Source organism: Sinohyriopsis cumingii, chromosome 14 (genome assembly GCF_028554795.1).
Source record: "Sinohyriopsis cumingii isolate HCF-2022 chromosome 14, ASM2855479v2, whole genome shotgun sequence".
Taxonomy (NCBI): domain Eukaryota; kingdom Metazoa; phylum Mollusca; class Bivalvia; order Unionida; family Unionidae; genus Sinohyriopsis; species Sinohyriopsis cumingii.
The window spans coordinates 115,419,217-115,439,772 of NC_142974.1; the positions used below are offsets into that span (position 1 = coordinate 115,419,217).

Here is a 20,556-nt window from a genome sequence, read left to right on the forward strand (position 1 = left end):
TCAGTACTTGTTCCCTAAAAGAGGGGCTATCTGAGTCATCTTGCCATCCTGATCCCGTAACTGTACAACCGTAGGAGAGGCGGCAGAGGCCCACAACCGCTCTCAGATGGCTGACAGTGCATCTCATGGCCCAAGCTGCTGTGTCTGGAACTGCGGATATGAAGGTGGCTTGCTCCACCTCGTCGTCAAGTGGTCGATCATTTGATGTCCTTGAAGGGTATGAATTAGAGTGATGACCAATTCATGGAGGGGCCATTCCGGGACATGCCCCCTTCTAAAATGATTCTTGGCAAAGCCACTGATGCAGCCAGATGGTGTCTGAATTGTATGTTGATATGGAGATTGTTGCACCCACATAGAAAATGGCAAATCAGAACACTGGACGAGTGGCCTGGTACCTCCCTTTTTGAGGATACAGGTCACAATTATAGTCAAATCGAAAGAGCATCGTTTTGCTGCAAGATCGATCTTTACAGAAATGAAAGGTATTGATGACAGCTTTCCTTTCTTTGATATTGATGAGTAGAGGATGTTGTCCCAGGTTTCACTAACAGTAGTGAAGGTCAGCAACAGGATGGTACTCCCACCATGTGCACTGGTGGAAGTACTTTACGTTACTTCTGCCTGGGGTTCTTCAGTGTGACTCCAATGGTCAAGCAGATTGGAGTACCCCACTGACATGATCAAATTTAGATGTGATCATGACTGCTTGATAAGAGGACGTAAAATGGGGTGCCAATTAGCATGTCATGTGTGTAGTGAATATTTCTCCTGAAACGACAAAAGACAAGAGAAAACAAAGCATAGGTTAGCAAGTTGGTATGTGACAAACTAGCTAATAGTTTAAACCTAACTTGGCAGCCCAGACAACGTATTATTGATGTTGTATATCAGAAACAATGTTCACCTAACATAATAAGCAGGAGATATGGCAGACTTCCATGCTTTGAAATTGCATATAGATCGATTAAATATCCTGTGGAAAGGACAAAAATGACACAAAATCATAAAATCACAAAATAAAGCAGAATCTACCAATGGGTTGAAAAAAATAGGTCACTAAAACACTGCCATAACTAACAGACCCATAAATGTATCGCATCATAAACATAGGTCCTATATTAAGCTTAAGCACAATGCATAGTTAACAGCGAAGGAGCAAAGTGACATACTCAAAACTGAACAAGAGTCATGGTAGGCTACCATGTTCTGATACAAGAAACACACGTAGAAATTAGTAATATTTTGAAATTACTAGGTCGCTTAAACAAAATTTTATTGTTATTGTTGTAGGGTTTAACGCCATTTTTCAGCACACGATAGGCTATACATGGCAGCCAGTATTAATGGTGGAGGAAGAACCCGGGAAAACCCCAGAAAGAACCACCGACCCACGAGAAGCTACTGGCAAGCTTTCTCACATAACCACATTAGCCGAATCCGAGACTCAAACCGCCGTAGACAGAAGTGAGATGGCAGTGATCCGTAACGAAGAGCGCTTTAGACCACTCGGCCAGTCAGGGCCCCGCTTAAACAAAACACTGTCTTGACCACATGTTATAGATGCTACATAAGAGAAATCATCTATATATATAACATACAAAACAGGAGTCATGGTAAACTTGTGTGCTCTGAAGTGGCCTGTAGAATGTTTAATTGATATATGCTAAAATGACACAAGACACATAAAATAAAGCAGAAACTAGTAATGTGTTGAAAATACAAGGTCACTAAAAACACTCATAGCTACCAGATCGGTGAAATGTCATTTCAGAAACCAGTGGCCCTGTTTAAAATGTTATGAAGCATGCTTGGTTAATACTAATTATATCAAAATAGCATGAAATACGAATACATTAAGCATAATTATCAAGCAGCAGATGTCCTGACATGTGATAAATCTCTCAAAATATTGACAGAATTTGTAAAATAAACCATACAATCTGCAGTACATCTGCAGTAGATTGATACATTTGCACAATAAATGCAACAAAAATAAAAGAATGTTGGATGTGTCCATAGGAACACCAAAAAGGGCTGGATTGTCGGAGGTTATTGCAAAGTGTGTATCTGAACACACTGGGAAGCTATAAACTGGCAATACCTGGTGTTATCAAGGGGATGTAATGGCCAGTAGTTACTGCCCTTTGTCTTTCTAAAAATAGAAAAACGATTTTCATCTTTAGTAGGGCTGGATTTGCAAGGTAGCAGGATAATATTCCTAACGTAATGTGACTGGGGAATCTATTCAAAGGAGAATTAAACTGTCAAACATTACAGATTGTAACAGCGTTTATTCCATGAAGATGGACAAATTTGATGTTGGCAATTTATTTGCAATCTATTCCACATAATAATTGCAAAATAAACCCTGACTTAAAAAAGGGTCAAGGAGAAACTGGCTTTCTTTAGCCCTAAATGTGTGGGTGAGATTTTTAGTTGAGTTGACTTTTAAGTGAATACATGTAGTATAAATGTCACATCTTTTTGCAGAAAACAGTTTTCTTCTTTCAGTCACATTGACTTTAACGTTTCCACTTTTGACCCCAAAAATGACAGGTTTCTTCCTTACCAGGTGCCAGCCATCCATGACGTTTACTAGCTGTAGATAGAGGACAACTCCAATTATGTTGCATAACCAAACGGTAACATACAGATGAACAGATGGACAGACAGACATCACAATAAGTTATGATGGGACTATAAAAATGAGATACTTTGTCGTAAACTGAGGCAACCAAGGTAAATGAAAGGTCTTATCTCACAACTTAATTATCTGCATTTTATGTAACATTAACACGCATGTGTCTCTCTCGCAATACACACATCATGTAAGGACAGAACTCAGTCCTTATAATATTACATCAGAGAACAATACCAGTGATGAGTAGGACTCATTCCTGTTGAATAAGGACAAGTGAATGCAGAAGAATGTGACCACTTCATTTCAACCATAACACAAGACAATTATTAACTAAAGAAAAATCAATAAAGTTGCAACTTATAAACCCAACAAACTCGTCTAGTCCTTAAACAATGGTCAGACTATTATCATGACAATTATCAGACTATTGTCATTACAATCATCAGACTAGTATCATGACAATCATTAGGCTATTATTATGACAATTATCAGACTCCTATCAAGATATCAGACTATTATCATGACAATTATCAGACTATTATCATGACAATTATCACTACAATCATCAGACTATTATTATGGAAATTATCAGACTTTTATCGTGACAATTATCATAATATTATCATGACAATTATCAGACTATTATCAAAATAGTATCTTTACAATCATCAGACTATTGTCATAACAATTATCAGACTATTATCATGACAATTATCAGACTATTATCATGACAACTATCAGACTATTATCATGACAATTATTAGAACAATTTCATGACTATTATCATGACGATTATCAGAATATTATCATGACAATTATCAGACTATAATCATAACAATGATCAGACTATTATCATGACAATTATTAGACTATTTTCATGACTATTATCGTGACGATTATCAGAATATTGTCATGACAATTATCAGACTATAATCATAACAATGATCAGACTATTATCATGACAATTATCAGACTATAATCATGACAACTATCAGACTATTGTCATGACATTTATTAGACTATTATCATGACATTTATCAGACTATTATCAGAATAAAATCATGCTTACAATTATCATCATACTATTCTTTCATTAGTAACACTTTTTCAAGAAAGGCATTTAGTGAAAAATGTTATCATTCTATATGTCTGAATTCAGCTGCTAATTAGATGAAGTTTTGAATCAAACAATTATAACATCAAATTGCACTGGCATCAAAATGAGTCTATATGTGTGATTTGGAAAATGTTTCAGTCATATCACTATGATATCTGCAGTTTGCCAGTTTACTTTGGCTGGGGTTCAAACCTGCGACCTCCTGCATCTGAGGCGGATGATCTAATGAGAGTGGTCAGCATCAAAATCAAATGAATTGATATACTTTTGAATTATGTGTGTAAAGTCTGGCTCAATGACACTCACAGTGACATAAAGACACTATCAACAATGAAGTCTCTGATATTGTGTTACTAAGTATTGAATTAAGTGTGTAAAGTCTGTGAGGCTGCCATTCATAATGACTCAGTGAGACTAGCAACTTATGAAGCCTCGGGGATATTGTTACCATGTTTTGAATTAAACATTTATGTCACCGAATTGAGCTGGCATAATAGTAAATTTAATCGAGTTCATAAAACTGGTGACGGTGATGCTCACAATGAATTGGACAATGTGGTATCTTATGATAACTTAATACATGATGTGTATGAAATGCTGGATTAAGCAAGTATTGAGTTGAGTTGAATTGAACATGTCAAGTCAGTGAGAACAATGGTGAGAGACTTGGAAATGTTTGCTTCTTATGAATCTCTGGAGTTATGTTACTAAAGTGCAGTTATGGAAGCATAACAAAGAATTTAATTGACCATGCTAGGTCAGTCAGGAGATAGTGCAACATTCCAAAATTTACAGAGAGTGACATTTGAGTTTCGTTTTGACAATGAAGGCAATTTTCATTCAATTTATAATTGTGCAATATTATGGTAGAAAAAGTAAATTCTGTCTATTTGAAAGGAATTGCTCATAAAATGTACACAAAACGTGTGCTTAGAGGTATTTATTTGTATGGTTGGTCAGCGATGATAAGAAACAGATATAAAGTGATTGTCAAATTAACAAGATAAGGTGACATTTCAAGTCATGTATGGACTCAACTCACATCTGAATATAAGGTTAAACAACAATATAAACTGAATAGTTTAAAAAAATTAAGACGGCAATTCATATTGTTGTGTAAATATGTGTTGTTATATTGGCAAGTGTTTTGGAAATTTTGACAGTAATGTCATCATGCATATGGTCATAAAATACTGCTGTAAGACACGGCCTCTGGAAGTACAAGCTGCAGCAAACACATGCGCAGAAGATATACAGAAGAGTACCTACCAGGGGGAGACAAAATTGCTTACTGAAAAGGTCTATAAGTAGCCTTCACCGTCCTCAGTGAACAACGTCATAAATATAAACCCACAACTCTAACAAGCACATGCAACTATGGCAACTTTAAGCACATACATTTTCATGATTTTATCTAAAATCACTAAGTTGGCATTTTACACATCATTATCTTCAAATTATATCTCAAATAAAATTACATTGTCTTTTTTGTCAAATATGATGTTTATCGACAATAATAAAAGTGTAACGTTTGAAGAAAAATTAAGTTACTGTTGTTGTTGTAGGGTTTAATGCCATTTTTCAGCACAAGTTAGGCTATGTATGGCGGCTAGTATTATGGGTGGAGGAAGAACCTGTGAAAAACCTGGAAAGAAGCACTGACCCATGAAGCTACTGGCAAGCTTTCTCATGTACCCACACTGGATGAGTCCAAGACTCCAACCCTCACAGACAGAGGTGTGATGGCAGTGATCTGTAACGGTGAGCGCCTTAGACCACTTGGCCACTCGAAGCCCAAAAGACTTAAGTCATACACTCTTTGATAAAAGAGTTGCTAAACCAATACCAAACCGACAACTGACTTCTTGATAAATATTGCAGGGAAAATGGATTCTGATTTCTTAACACACATTGCGCAATGTCTGCATTATGTTTATAATACACATAGCTTAAAATCTTAATTTGTAAAACAATTAGTCGAATTGTTGGTGTTTATGTTTGTTAGGGTTTAACACCATTCCTCAGCATTTGATATGCTATATATGTGGCCAGTAAAAATGGTGGAGGAAGAACTAGGAAAAACCTCAGTAAAATCTACCAAACAATGGGAAGCTACTGACAACATTTTCACATGCCCACACTTGCCAAACCTGAGACTCAAACCCATGTACACAGATGAGATGGCAGTGATCGGTAAAGGTGAGCACATTAGAGCACTCAGCCATCTCAAATGTTGTGCGTGATTTATATTTTTAAAGTAGCTTTAAATTTGTGTGTCATATTGCTACAATGTCTGTAGTGTGGCAATTGATACTGATGTCTATCACTGGGGCATCATGCCGCAGACATGTAGCATGATGTTCCACCCAATCACATTATCCTGACATCATGCTAACTAGTGCTAACAATATGCTCTTAATGCTGAGTGCCAAGCAAGGAAGCTGCTAGTACGAAGTCTTTGGTATGATTCGACTTTAGTTCAAACCTGCGACCTTCTGTATGCGAAGTAGATGCTCAAATCACGTATGTATCAGAGTGGCCTGTCACTCAGTGTTGAAAAAATATGCTCATGGCATAAAATGTTGAGACTGATTATCTTTCCAAGGAATTGATCTAAAACACAGCCCCCAAATAAGAGTGGATACCCTTTAAAGGAACTGATCTACATATAAAAAACGTACCCAATTTAGATTATTTATAAATGAAAAGAAGGCAGACTAAAACATAACTGTCCTAAATCATCAATGATATTAATGGTTACATTTATCCTGCCGTTCTCTTATAGCACAAATATGTTTCGATACAGCCTGCATAACGTTCAATAACTGTAACTATCAGAAACATTATCAGTCAGTTATCTCCCTTTTGACTCTGGTAGTAAACTAATGATCAGAAAGGAAAAGATCCCAATCTCACCTGAAGTAAAGGATTGTGCCAATGTCATGTTGAAATCTAAGAAACAAATCCAGTTCATCGAGAGATACTGGAATACCTCCTGTCTGGTTTATGTCTTTCAATAAGCTCAGAGGAATCACCTATACACACAAAAGAAGAAAATTATTTAGTTCCATAGGTTCTTTTTTTCTTCATTAATTTTAAACTGATTATTTTCTTTGTAGAATATAATTTTATGGCATGGCCTTTATTTGCATTTGTGAGAAATAGCACAGAGTATACAATGAAAATATTTTCTTCATCACTGAAATGGAAAATGACTCAATCCAAATGTATTGTCTTACAATTGCATTATCTAACATAATTCAGTCACTTGTGATTAATCTGTGCAATCATTTCAAAAGACCATATTCTAGGCTTTAATTACTCAAATTTTTAACATATTAAATGCATGCAGATTAAAAGCTTTTCCAGATAGAAAAGGTAACCCTACTCTACAGAGTTCTTGACATCAAACACTTTTAAAATGTTCTAATTATACTGAAAAAACATGCACTTTCTGTAAAAGTAAGCAATGAGTTCCCGAATTACAATCATACATTCTTGAAAGGTGATTATTGGCAACCAATCTGTCAATTATCATAACACTAAAAAACACTTCCACATCTCTTTCTCTCCATGGATAATTATGAAACATCTCAAAATCATTGTATGACTAAGTGAGTCATTAAAACTAAATACCAATTTTATGCATGACCATCAGCGACATATTTTGAGAAAAATGTCCACAAAACAAATTTTAAAACCTGAGCTAAACTAATGAGGAACAACTTTATTAAAATCCTGCAAAACCTACAATAATTAAAGTGGATGTATCATGTCAGACTTTAGTCTAATAAAACAAAGACAGAGTGTGTATGTGTGACTGTGTGATTTAGATTTTTAACATAGCTTTAACAATTTTTCAGTGATATCCCTACTATTTCTGCAGTGTGGCAGTTAGTAGTGATTTCTAAAACTAGGGCATCATGCTGCAGACATGTAGCATGATGTCCAACCAAGTCACATTATCCTACATTAGGCAGACGAGTCCTAACACAAACCTCTTAATGCTAAGCACCTAGCAAGACAGCTGTTAGTATCATTATTATAGGTCTTTGGTAGAACCCGGCGGGTGATCGAACATGCAAACACCCACATCCGTGGTGGACACTCTAACCAGTAGGCCATCGGAGTGAAACAGAAACAGCTTATATATATATATATATATATATATATATATATATATATATATATATATATCAGCAAGAAAAAATGTCAGATGTAGTCATGTCCCGACATAAATATGAACATATAATGCCGGGTGCAATATCTAAGACAAGAAATTGGGATTGCTGCATAACAAAATGATAATTGTTGTGAAATCGCTGTATGCTAGAAACCAATAAAACATATTTCAGATTCAGTGTGGCTTTCCATACCTTGTAAATCTATCACAGATTAATGACTACATGTTACTCCTCCTGATCCAGCAATACAAAATTTGTCATAGATATGTCAACTCATGAGTAAATGTATACCTTGACTCCAGCTGCCTTCATCTTCATCAGTTCTTGTTCCAGAGGGAGCCACCGTGCAGGTATCTCCTCTCCCCAGTATGGCTGATGGGATGCCACCTCTACAATTTTCCTCTTCAAATCAGCTAGTTTTCTGTCCACTACTGTGTTGTCAATGGCAAAATCCTCATCCACCAAGTGAAACCTGGTAGGTTTGTCTCTTAGACAAGTGCGGATCTCTCTGAAGTATCTCTCACAGATCTCATTTATATCATGAAGGCCGCTCTAGAGATACAGGGAATATAGTTGTGCAATGCCACCTACTTAATAAATACTTGCAATAATTACAGAATATGAGTGTCAATTCAAAAGAGTGTATATATTTTTAAGGACTAGCAACATCTACTGATTTTCATTTGAACAATAAAATGGTAACACTTTTTCAAATTTCTCATCATTAACTATCCCATTCCTATTTGATGACCCAGATCCTACCCAATATATTTGTATCATGTTGTCAATTCTCTGTGATAGCATGCTCAACTCATCTTAGATCATAATGATATATTACCAGGTTTTATCTAAATAGTCTCCAGTAAGGAAAAGAAGCTTAGAAAGTCAGATGCAAAATCTCACCATTATGATTGAAATTTGACCCCAACTGGTAGCATGGTCAACTGATAACACAGATTATTACATGATAAATATGCAGATCTTGCTAAAGTTATTAAACATATAGACTGTTTAACAATATTAATCACAATTGGATAAGTTGCTGACACAATAGTCATTGGCAAAGAAAATGTAAGATGACATTATTAATATCCATAAATCTAGATTGCCATCAAACTATTTGAGATGATTGTAATGTATGCCTTCATACCAAGTTTGGTCAAAATCCTTTTCAACATGCAATTTCCACAGGAGTAAAATGAACTCATTTACTCAGATGGAAAATCATTTCACTAATATTCATAGGTCTGACTCATAATCAAACAATGCATCACCTCGATGATATTGCCTATTTATCAAGTTATTTACCAGAGTAAAAGACAAAGCCATTTTGCATTGCTTAGGTGCGTAATATCACATTAAGAAAAGGCTGTGAACAACAATTTTTACCTTTTCGAAAAGAGAAAGGCATAAAGAAAGTATTGATATGTTATTACAAGCGAGTCGATTTAAAAGCAAAACCATACAGCACTCTGTGCTCATTACATGTCTCAAAGGAATGTTACGAGAGGGAATCTGAAAAAAAGGGCAGCTCTAGGATATGCACATGCTAGGATTAGACTAAAAGTTGACGCTGTTCCAGACATACCATTGGATATTTTAAATCCTGGGAAATTTGTCAACGTGTGAGTTACGAAAAAAGGCAGAAGGCTGAGTAAGTGACCACAAAATGCAACAATCAATTCAAAGATTTTTTATCTACACCAGCAGTGCTAACAAAAATCCGACCGACCGACACCCGGGGCCTTTCTAATTTTGGTTCAGGTTCATCCTGTATTCAAAGTGATGTGCCCATCAGGCTTGTCAAAAATAATGGTTTGCCTGAGGAAACTTTAATCACTAGGATGACATGAGTATATGTATTTTCAAGATGATGGCATACCTACCTTAACACGGCACAATGTAAATCAACTAATAACGGTTCAATATGAAATTGAGATCTGAATTTGATCGAATGGAAGCTTTGCAAGAAAATAAGATCCTAAACCCCTAATACTAGTTTCAGTTATCTTAAGAAAGTAATAATTTTAAATAAAAAAACAACAAAACAAAATAAAACAACTTTCAGTGTATGCCTTTTACACGTAGAATGTATAAATGGTAATCTCTAATGATTGAAACTGATATAGAGCTATCCCTTGTTCAGTTTAAATAGCAGCGATTAAAATAAGAGGTCAAGTATAAAATCAAAGTTTCACATTAACTGGCAAACAAATATAAATTGGACAAGCGCCCATGAGATGCGCCATATCACCCAGGACAAGACCGTTTTTCATATTCTGCTCAGCTGTGGATAAACTGGAAAGTAACTCAAGTTTTGACTTAACTGCACAAGGAATAAAGCCAGTGTGACTGATTAACAGTTAATTCTTATCCTTTCATTTATCTTGTGAAAAGGACTTCCCTTCGGACATACTTCAAAGAAATCATGTTCGACAGTGTGTGTATATAAGCACCAGCAATTGACTGGCAAATAAACGATGCCCTATTTTATCGTAAATTACGATGCCAAGAACTTCATTTTGTAAATTCAAATATCCATTCACAAGTTACCGTACATGTGGCAACTGTTTTGCCCCATATTTTATATCCCACCTTATTTCCTTAGGTTTATGTCTTAACGCATTTAACAACGTTTACTGAATAAAATATTTATTGTCAATTAGTTCTTCGGGAGCACATATACCGCGTGGTATATTGTTTCATTCCTTCATTTTTATTAATCACGGTAATTAAACTTTACATATATGGTAGAAGAATGTCAGGTGTTAACAGGCGGAATTTCTTTGGCGGAAATGGAGATGTGATTTCGTTTACAGAGAAAATTACAAACAACTTTCACAGTGAACAATAATGGGATTTAAGTTAACTGCGTAAGTTATATCTATTTATGAATGGTTTGTTTTGTTATTCTTCTGAGAAATGAAAATTGACAGACATAATGTAATAATCGGGAGTGCTCTGCGAAAAAGTCGGGAAATATTATGAAAACAGGAGGTAGGTGTGGAAATAACCCAAAAATCAGAAGGTTTTCCTCCCGGCTTGAGAGTTAACACATTGAACTGTCCGGACTTGTGTAATTTCAGTCATAGCTAGTGAGTGTAATTCACCAGCCCGGGGCCTGTGCCTAAAAGAAATGTATTTCAGCTCTGACCAGTACAGTACATAAACTATTTATAACAGACATGTATATACTATCAGATTTGTCAATACGCTAACTCTAGCCTGCATGGCAATACACTGCAATTGAATCATAAGAAGGAAGCTTCCTAATGTTTAAATTATTTACTTGAGATTTATGCTTTGCAGATTTCTTTGTGCGATTTTTTGAGTGTGAAAAACTAATGCTTAAGTTATGACCCTTGAAAACCGTCCTCAATGCCTATTACACCTCCCCGGTAATGGATATTGTTTCACACACAAATCTGTCCCAAGTTTTGTCTCTTCGCCCAGAATTCAGTATTATCTCTCAGTGTTGGATGTATATGTTCAAGAGATCAGTCCTTTGATGGTGTGTGTGTGTGTTAGGGGTAGGTAATGCATATGTAATTTACATATAATACGATTGAACCTCATCTTTCTTAAATGAATTTATTGCATTGTGGTAAACTTTTAATTTAAATCGGGCACCATCACTTAATCCTTATTACATTTTTGCACAATGTAAAAGTAATTATTTTAAAATTACATTGCTTTTTCAAATTTCAAAATATGAAATTAGGAACACCTTCTTACTGCTGTACTATTATGCTGTCAGGTCGTAAACACATTGTTAGCAGCCAATTCAAAGGATATAGTTATGAGCATATCTCAGAAGCAGATTCAACTTTTTAATGTGCAACCCAAATCTGGTCTCCTCCTGCCTGTCTCACTCACCGTGTTTCTGTTTGTATTCGAGTACTGGTTAGTATTGCATCACGAGACCACGTGATGTTGTCTTATCAAAACTCAGAAAATCATGGCAATTTACGAAATCATGGTATCTTCTGCACAAAATAATCACTACCCACCTACGTTTTTTAATTCATAACCATTACAGTCTAATTTAAATTTGTATAGAATTACATACATAAAAGGAACAATTTTATTGCTGGTCTCCTTTAAGGATACCTCCATAGCAACCACTGCAACAAGATATCAAGTTCATGATCAATTATTAAATCAGAAGCCGCTGTTATTTCAGAACAAAGTTGGGTTCACACTGTTTCGAGCATCACGTGGTTATACGTAAAACCACAAAATAAATGGAGTCTTGAATTTGAAACTTTTCAGAAATAAGTCAAAGAAGTTAACAAACAGCGCCCCTGGAGATATATTCTCGCCCAAGCAATCACAATTTGGGCCACCCCATATTAAGGAAGACATTATTGAAATACAAGAGTACTAAAACACCAATTCCACCACCCTGAAGGAGGCGATCTCAGCCATTGACACCACAACAACCACAACCTTGTATTGACGAAAAAGGTGCTACTGAAAGTGGTTTACCCATGGCTGGTACTGGTATCAGTGGGAGTGGTCTTGTTACCCCGTGTCCCAGTAACATCTTTGCCGATGTTGATTGACTATAGAGATATAAATTGGTGGGCGACGGGCTGGCAATACTTCGCCTGGAAATTATCAATGAAGCAGTAGCTATTTGTCAGCAATTAATTAGTGGTGGTGCCATGGATATGAATGTTTATCAGTCACTTATCGATGAAATTGCTGACGATTATTACAATAATTGATCACAATTACATCACTGACAGGAAAAATAACATGATCATACAGTGCTCAATGACGACCTACTATGGTCCGAGTTATACGTTCGCGATTGACTGTATGCAAATCGATCTACGGAGATGGACTCAGTGATGTTATTCAGGGTCTGTACAGAAGGATGGCCTCAAAAGCCATACCGATTGTAAAACAATTAGGAATGAAAGCTATTAATGTTGTTCGTGAAAAACGTATTAGCACTGTGGACAATGTTGTGAGAAAAGCAGTTTCAGTGATTAAAGAACGACACTCACGACTAATACGCAGACAAAAACGACAGCAAGTTACTCTTCCATGCACTGAAGTGATACCAGCCAATGTCAGTAAAGTAATAATCTAGCTGCAAATGAACCGTTGAAAGAAGTAGCAAGTGTATCCATACCATGGTCAGAATCAGAAAGAGAGAATAATATAGCTGCATGTCTAGTAGCGGGAAGTGGTCTTCGTGTCAGGCGATAATGAATTAATAATACAATGTTCGTGCATGTATAAGATCCAGCATTTGACATGGATGCCCCATTCCTTAAAGATGCATTGATACGTGATTATCAGTAGTATTCGTATGATGCTGAGAGCCAAATAAGACAAAGATCTGAGCTAAAGTTCAGAATACAAGTTGATATTTCTAACCCGCTGAAGCATTTATTGAAGTAGAAGGTGAAATTTTGACAGACTGATCCACCTGTTTCATATGGGGCTTAGAGTAGAATTGGTTTTGTTAAGAATGGCATCATGGCGTTGTTTGACAGTGTCATATACATGATCGACGGAAGAAATATTAAATCATGTATCAATGATGTCGATGTTGCCATAGCGATATTTGGTCTAACAAGATATTCCGATTATTATTCAAGGTCAGCCAGTCCATCAATGATGTTTGCAAAGGATACGAGTGAGCATCCTGATCATAGGCAGCATCTCTTGGTATAATTAGCACTTCCTAGTTCAGCTGATACACTACCAGCTGGAATGATATCCCTACGTGCGGATGCATTTTCTACATTACTGTGTGTCAATAACAACTTCAACACAGGATTTAATACACATCGAGGAATATTAGGAGGTGACTGTATAAACGTTTCAATTCCACTGTCCCACATCTATGGATTTTGCAGGAATGTTAGAAGGGTTATTTTCGGAGCTAAGCATAAAGGGTGACGACAACGATGCACTCTGGTGCCCTTATGGGGCTACTGTTGGTAGAGTAAAAATGACAAAGCTTTCACTGTGGATGCCAACAAGGACACCATCGCTGACCAAAGATCAACGATTTATATATTATACGGACCAAGGTAGTAAATCCCCGCTGTCATGTTTGATGATGACCACAGATAGTTTTCTGAGTACTACAAATGGTTTATTTCTGCGACAAAATAGCATCCGGACACTGCATCTCTGCCCTGCGACATATATTTATTGCTCTCCAAGATACTGCACAATTAGGTTCACAAGAACACAGTGCAAGGATATTTGATAAATTTGGTGTTACTGGAGTTTCATTAAGAATAAACAGGAACAAATGGGCATCAAGATCCCCCTGAGGACATATTGAATTTTTAGAAATAATCATGTTGCAAGTGCATATCATTGTTTAATAACATTCATGGGATGCGATCAAACTGTGGATTCTGGACTACAAATATCACAGCTGGATTTTACAAATTTATATCTGATCTATTATTTCTCACTGGAATACTTGGATTTATTTAGGTAAAATGTTGTTTATATACTTTTCCGAGCTAGTGTAACAAGAGGAGCTATTGCTAATTACAGCGCCATCGCTGTTATACTCTCCAACAAAACAATGCTGCTTGACGGGGGTGGACGAATGAGAGTGGCTGATGTCCCAATGAAAAACATGTATGTTTCCATTCAGCGATTACATTATTGTTGATGATATTTAGTATAATGTCATATCATCCAGTGAATGTCACTCTGACTACTGGTCAGATTAAAAATCTACAATCGGCAGCGAAAAGTATGCCGTATTAAAAATAACACTGAAATCCTCTGCGTTATATGGCCAAAATAAGCTCACTAACTGAACATCGACTGAAACACTTTAATGGTGCCAAACGATCAGCGACTTAAATGCTACTCGATATTTCTGCTGGTGCTATTTATGATACGGCTAAGATGAGGGGATATGTGCACTTCTTGCACTCATACCAGGATTACTAGCCGCTGCAGCCCATGCCATAGCAAACACGACTGCACTTGGAGCAGTTGGAACTGCTGCTGGGATAGCATTAAAGAAAGCTACAGGGCAGGGATTAAAGCAAATTCCAAAAAAGGGGGTGGCTTTCACATCCTGAAGATTTACTGCAGTTTCCAGTTACTGAATATATGCCACGGATAACGACCTAGCCGGGGTCAGAAGGCTCTGCGATGTCATTTCTTCAAGGGAGAGCTTTCCTTACGAAAGATTGCCTGAACCTAGAAGTTCATGGTACGGTTGGGGTCTAAAATTGCAAGGAATGCTTCAATAATGAATCAAGTAAAGCTTTCTATGTCTAATTTTGATTTACTTGAAGATGCTCGTCGATTAAACATTAAAAACTTTCAAGGAGTTATTATGCATGATAAATTACCTGACAAATCCAATCATGTGGAAACTAGTATCATTAATCTGGACTCGCAGTCCGGTCAAAACACACTCACTGGTTTGCCTATGCTGTTGACCCACATGGTATTGCTTATTTTGATTCATATGGGCTCACCCCACCACTAGAATCTTTAAACTAAAGCAGTAGAATGCAGAGTATCTTACCGATCTGGTATTCCACATTACCAACACAATCAATAATAGATCTGCCTGTATGTGGCCTTGAAGTACTGGCTGCATTTGATGCTGCATCAAGATCGACTCATCTGCGACTGCCCCACCCTTAATAAAGCTGGACACGAGTATACAAGCAGACGCTACCACCGTCCGTTATTTTAAACAGGTTAAATGTTTTATAATAATGATGGATATTTATGGGAGATCTTCTTCTAGCGTTAGAAGTAGGGGGTTAAGAAACATCTAAGTAGTCTCAGCAACACTGATGTATCCAAATATGCCACTAAAGATGTCAGCTTCCTGACCTCACGAGTCTTGCTGAGGTGGATCGAGATGAAGTGGTTATTTTTCAGGACAGCACAGCAGGCAAATGACTTCTGATGTAAAACTCGCTGATATTATCTGATGAGTTCTCGAGGCCATATTTGATATCTTCCCGTATTTACTGATGATGGGAGAATCCGAGACTCTAGTATATCAATCGCAGCTATCAGAAATGAAATTACCAAAAATGTTGCTAAGTGTGTACAGTTAACTGGTGGCACAACGACCGGCAAACTCAACATGAATACAAATAAAAAATTTAACATGAGAGAAGCAGACTTAGGCAACTATGCTATTACTAAATTATAAGTCGACAACAGTGACAATGTGATGAGGATTACATAGATGGCCCTTAATGAAGAATTAGCTAATTTTAGATCAGATTATTCTGGCTATACGACCAGGTATACAATTTTTCACAAAAACATGAATAGAGCCAATTCGGAATTTTTAGGAAATTAAATGGTGGCTAACATTAAACTTGTAACAAAGAAAAAAACTATTAATGTTCCGCATACAACCCCGCCTATTCAACGTTGTATACACAGCATCATCAGGACTCGCCACACGGTCACAACAAAATACTGATGAGGTCACTGGGATATATAGGCTGTCCGTGTTTAGTGCAGCGTAATGTGGATATTTACCACAAATATATGGCGTCATTCAACCGATGAATTTTCAGGGACTCTATCAATTGTGCTGAATCAAAATATTGAATAAACCTTAATACTGGACCCAGAGGATATAACATAAATTCTGGTGCAGACAAATACCGTCTAGCTAATTTGGCCAAGTAAGGGAAATGAAAACTGTGAGCGCTCCACCAGCCGTATATGTCTTCTTCTCATGGCAACAAAGGACTGGCCAGATACAATTCAAGCATCGCATTAATGGCGTAATAAAAGTGGGTTGTTTCATTGACAGCTTGGCCAGATTCATCACAGCCCACAGAACAACTGTTGAGCTGTTAGGCTAGGAAGGTCAGATAGTCGCGTAAGCCCCAAGACTTGTTTTTGTTCATATAACGAAACCATCATATTGTATGTAGAATTTCAGCGTGTCTGGACATTCAGGATGACTTTCTTATGGGCAACGCCAAAGTTTTCCTACTGCTCTTTGAGCTGCTGTTGTGCCAAGATGGAGTGCCGGAACTTGCTGACTATGAATCGCGAAATCGCCAGAACATCTTTGACAGCTCATTGCAACAGAATGCCATCAGTGACAATGAACTGCAGCGTGTGTGCAAAACAGCTGATGCTGTCGATTTTCAGCCAGATTCTTTGACTTAACCATGTTTGCACCACCGTCACACAGAAGAAAATGGAAATGAGTTTTGGGAATGTTGTATTCTTCGCACAATGTGTCCAGTTTGCTCGCCAAATATTCTCCAGTGTGAGGCGTTGCTGTTAAAATGACCTGTTTCCCCTGAATATCTTTTTTCAGCCAGTGTGCCGTAAGAGTCAATAAGGCTACACCGATGGACCGGTCTGACCATGCATCAGAGGTCAAACTAAGATCAGATTGGGCAGAAACTAAATCACGCACCTTGCTTTGTATCGCCTTATCCATGTCAGGTATCAAAGATGTGGAAACGTATTCCGACTTGGAATTTTATAGTGCAGTACTTCCTTAGCTCTCAGACGTCAAAATACAATGTCTTCAACGGAACATGGTTGCATATCTACTGTCATAAGCTCTGCAATAGCTTTGTGCCAATTAATAGCTTTCGGGTTGTCAAATGCAAACGGCTGCTTCCGGTTCAGCATGGCGTCAATAGTTGGAAGATGAGAAGTTGCTTCAGCTACTGAGGTTAATTGCACAGCATCCTTTTCTTTTTATCTGCCAGAAACAGGCCATGTTTACGATGTGCTTGCATCGCAAGTGCTGGACAAGATTTGATGTATAGTTTTTAGAATCCTTTCGACCTCTGGAAATGCATGCTTTGCAAAGTGTACAATTTGCTTTGGAATCGTCATCTGCAGTTACTTTGAAGTAATTCCAGACTAAACTTGAGTGTTTTGAGTTCACAATTATGCATAATATGGTTAGTATATTTAATAGTGTACAATTGCTAGTCAATATAAATAATCCAATCGATTCGCTCTCTTGGAAGAATGCTTTAAATCAACTAAGATACTATTAAGTTGGCCACGCGGCTAGATGGATGCATGCACAACGCTGGGGGTTGCGGACTGAAGCAGCTCAGCAGCTGGGGTATTCAGGGGTAACGTCGCTGGCGCTGGCATGACAATATCAATACTGCATACTATTTCTATGTCAGCGTTTAGCTGCTTCAGATTCCGACTGCTATTCGCTGATTAGCAGCATTGCAGTACTGGCTAAAGAACATATTAACTATAGTGAGTTATAGTTTCGTAGTAGCTGGAAATTTCATTAGCTATCTAATTGGCCTAGCTATCTGCTGATGTGTATGCTGCACATAGGCCTCATTGGCTGGTTGGCTGCTGTGATTGAAATGAGTGCATGATGGTATTGATAATATGATTTGTGCAGACAACAAACGGCATTTTACAGCAAGTGTTTTAAAAAGTATTCTCTTTAAAGAATAGATTGTCTTTCAATTAACCACCAAATCAAATGTTTATTCCTAATTTCCACTATTTAATTCTGATTTAAAATTCAAGCCATATTAAAATGAATGTGATGATTGAATTTATATTTTGGAAACTGGTTTACATCGGCAAGAATTATTTCTGCCGATACCAATTATATCGATTGTTCTAATAATCAGCCCAATTAGGAGTATGGCCGATTAATCAGTACAGCTTTACTGAAGTGGTGCATAAAACACATCACCATCAGTTTCGACTGATGTTAGATGTGAGCAAATTATATTTAACGGTTGACTTTCAAACATGTTCCCTGCGGCTCCCTACTTCTATAAATAACGTCAATTAAAAATCCACCAACATATTTCCAGGGTTAGAACCAACGATAGTATAGTTGTAAACTGCATGAGATTTCCCCCAACATCATTTACCTCTTGACTATCAACGCTTTAAAGAAAACCTGCTTAATTTTATAATAAATACCTGCAGACAATAAACGTTTTAGCTACTGCGACCATACATAATTTATCACTGCATTGCATTTAAATGTTGTTTTAACTGAAAGAAGAATAAATAAAAGGTATGCAAAACAAACAAAAAATAAATAAATAGCAATCCCCAAGCAGTTTAAAATGAGTCATGTTAACAAATGTATGCAAATGGACAGACAGACAATAGACAACAGGCCATACCATAAACTATTCTGGTCTATCAGCAACAGAGCTAAGCTGGTAGAAGAGAAGAAACCAACACATCTAATGTTTATGTTTATGGCCATAATTTGTACCTGTAAAATTTTATCCACATGTGTTCCCACCAAAATCACAGGGGGCGTGCTGGTTTCTGATGATAGTGCACAGGAATGAATGTAATTTAGCCAAACTTCAATTAGTTCTGAAAATAAATCATAAAAAGAGTAGTGTCAGTAGTACATTATGCACCCACCACAAATCAATTAACTGTCTATATAAATAAATACGCATTAGTACGAAATCCATTCTTTTCTTTCAGTAACAGTGGCCTTAACCTTTGATCTCTAGACCCCAATATAAATTAACATTTTCCTTACCCTAAGCCTAAGACATTCAATCAGTCCATGTTGTTACTTTATCCCAAGCAAAAGCCATCCAACGCTGCTGTTTGAAGGCTGTGATGTCGAGTTTATGTCATTGTGTAAAATAGCATTTTCATTCTTTCAATGACGTTGACCTTTGACCTATCTACTTTAAATCAATAGGGTTCTTCCCAGTCCAATTATAAATCATCTCCATAACGTGGTAGCTGAAAATCACAAAGAACTCAAATTATTGTGAGGAAACTAATTATTTTGTTGACAAGGTTTTCTTTAAGCACTTGTGTTTAAAACTGATGCTGTATATGGTGTGAGACTCAAGTTATAGTATGGAATCCATTTTTGTAACTTCAATAACACTGACTTTAACTTTTTTATCTTAATAATAATACAATTTGTTCTTATCCTTCATGCAAACTATCCACAACATTTGATAACTGTAGATTAGAGAAAACTTTAGTTATTTTGAGGAAACACTGTCTATCCTGAATCAGTGACCTTGACCTTTGAGCCCACAATCAAGATGCAGGTGATGGACTCAATATTTAAAGTGATCTATGTGAACTTGGAACAAAACTGATGCTCTGACAGATGGACAGTGTGATAGTAAAATGTTTTCCATTTTACAGTGGACAGGTAAAGGGCCATATTGTAAGTTTCAACATTTTCATAACAGTCAAGCAGGTGACTGCTCTTTCAACAAAACATATCACTTTCAATTATTTAAATACAGTATTTCAAAGGATACCTTGCAATAATTTCAAATGCTTTAGTTTAAAAATGAGTAATACAAACAGACTGTTAAAATGATTTAAACAATACTTGAAATAAAAACTTGTTTTCCTGGTTCCATTTCAATTCTTTTTAAAAGTTAAAAACATTTTGGTTGATAAAGCATGCATTGGGTCAAGTGAGTCTCAACAGATAATTGTCCACGTAATTGTATCACTTTACTCAACACAGTAGACCTGTCATAATGCAAATTAAACTTACTAACATAAACACTGGTATCCAACACAGTAGACTTGTCACAATGCTAATTAAACTCTTACTAAAATAAACACTGCCACCCAACACAGTAGACTTGTCACAATTCTAA

General features: G+C 36.7%; 1 protein-coding gene across 3 annotated transcripts in view; it reads right to left on the bottom strand.

Moving 5' to 3' along the window:
• Window positions 1-20,556, bottom strand: part of LOC149784646 (uncharacterized) — a 78,983-nt gene that overhangs the window by 31,289 nt on the left and 27,138 nt on the right. For all 3 annotated transcript variants that reach the window (XM_089932700.1, XM_089932699.1, XM_089932698.1), the window contains 3 exons: window positions 19,173-19,279; window positions 8,237-8,497; window positions 6,678-6,796 (listed from right to left, as the gene is read on the bottom strand). In XM_089932700.1, the coding sequence (XP_089788826.1) occupies window positions 6,678-6,796; window positions 8,237-8,497; window positions 19,173-19,279 (487 nt within the window). The remainder of the gene's footprint in view (window positions 1-6,677; window positions 6,797-8,236; window positions 8,498-19,172; window positions 19,280-20,556) is intronic.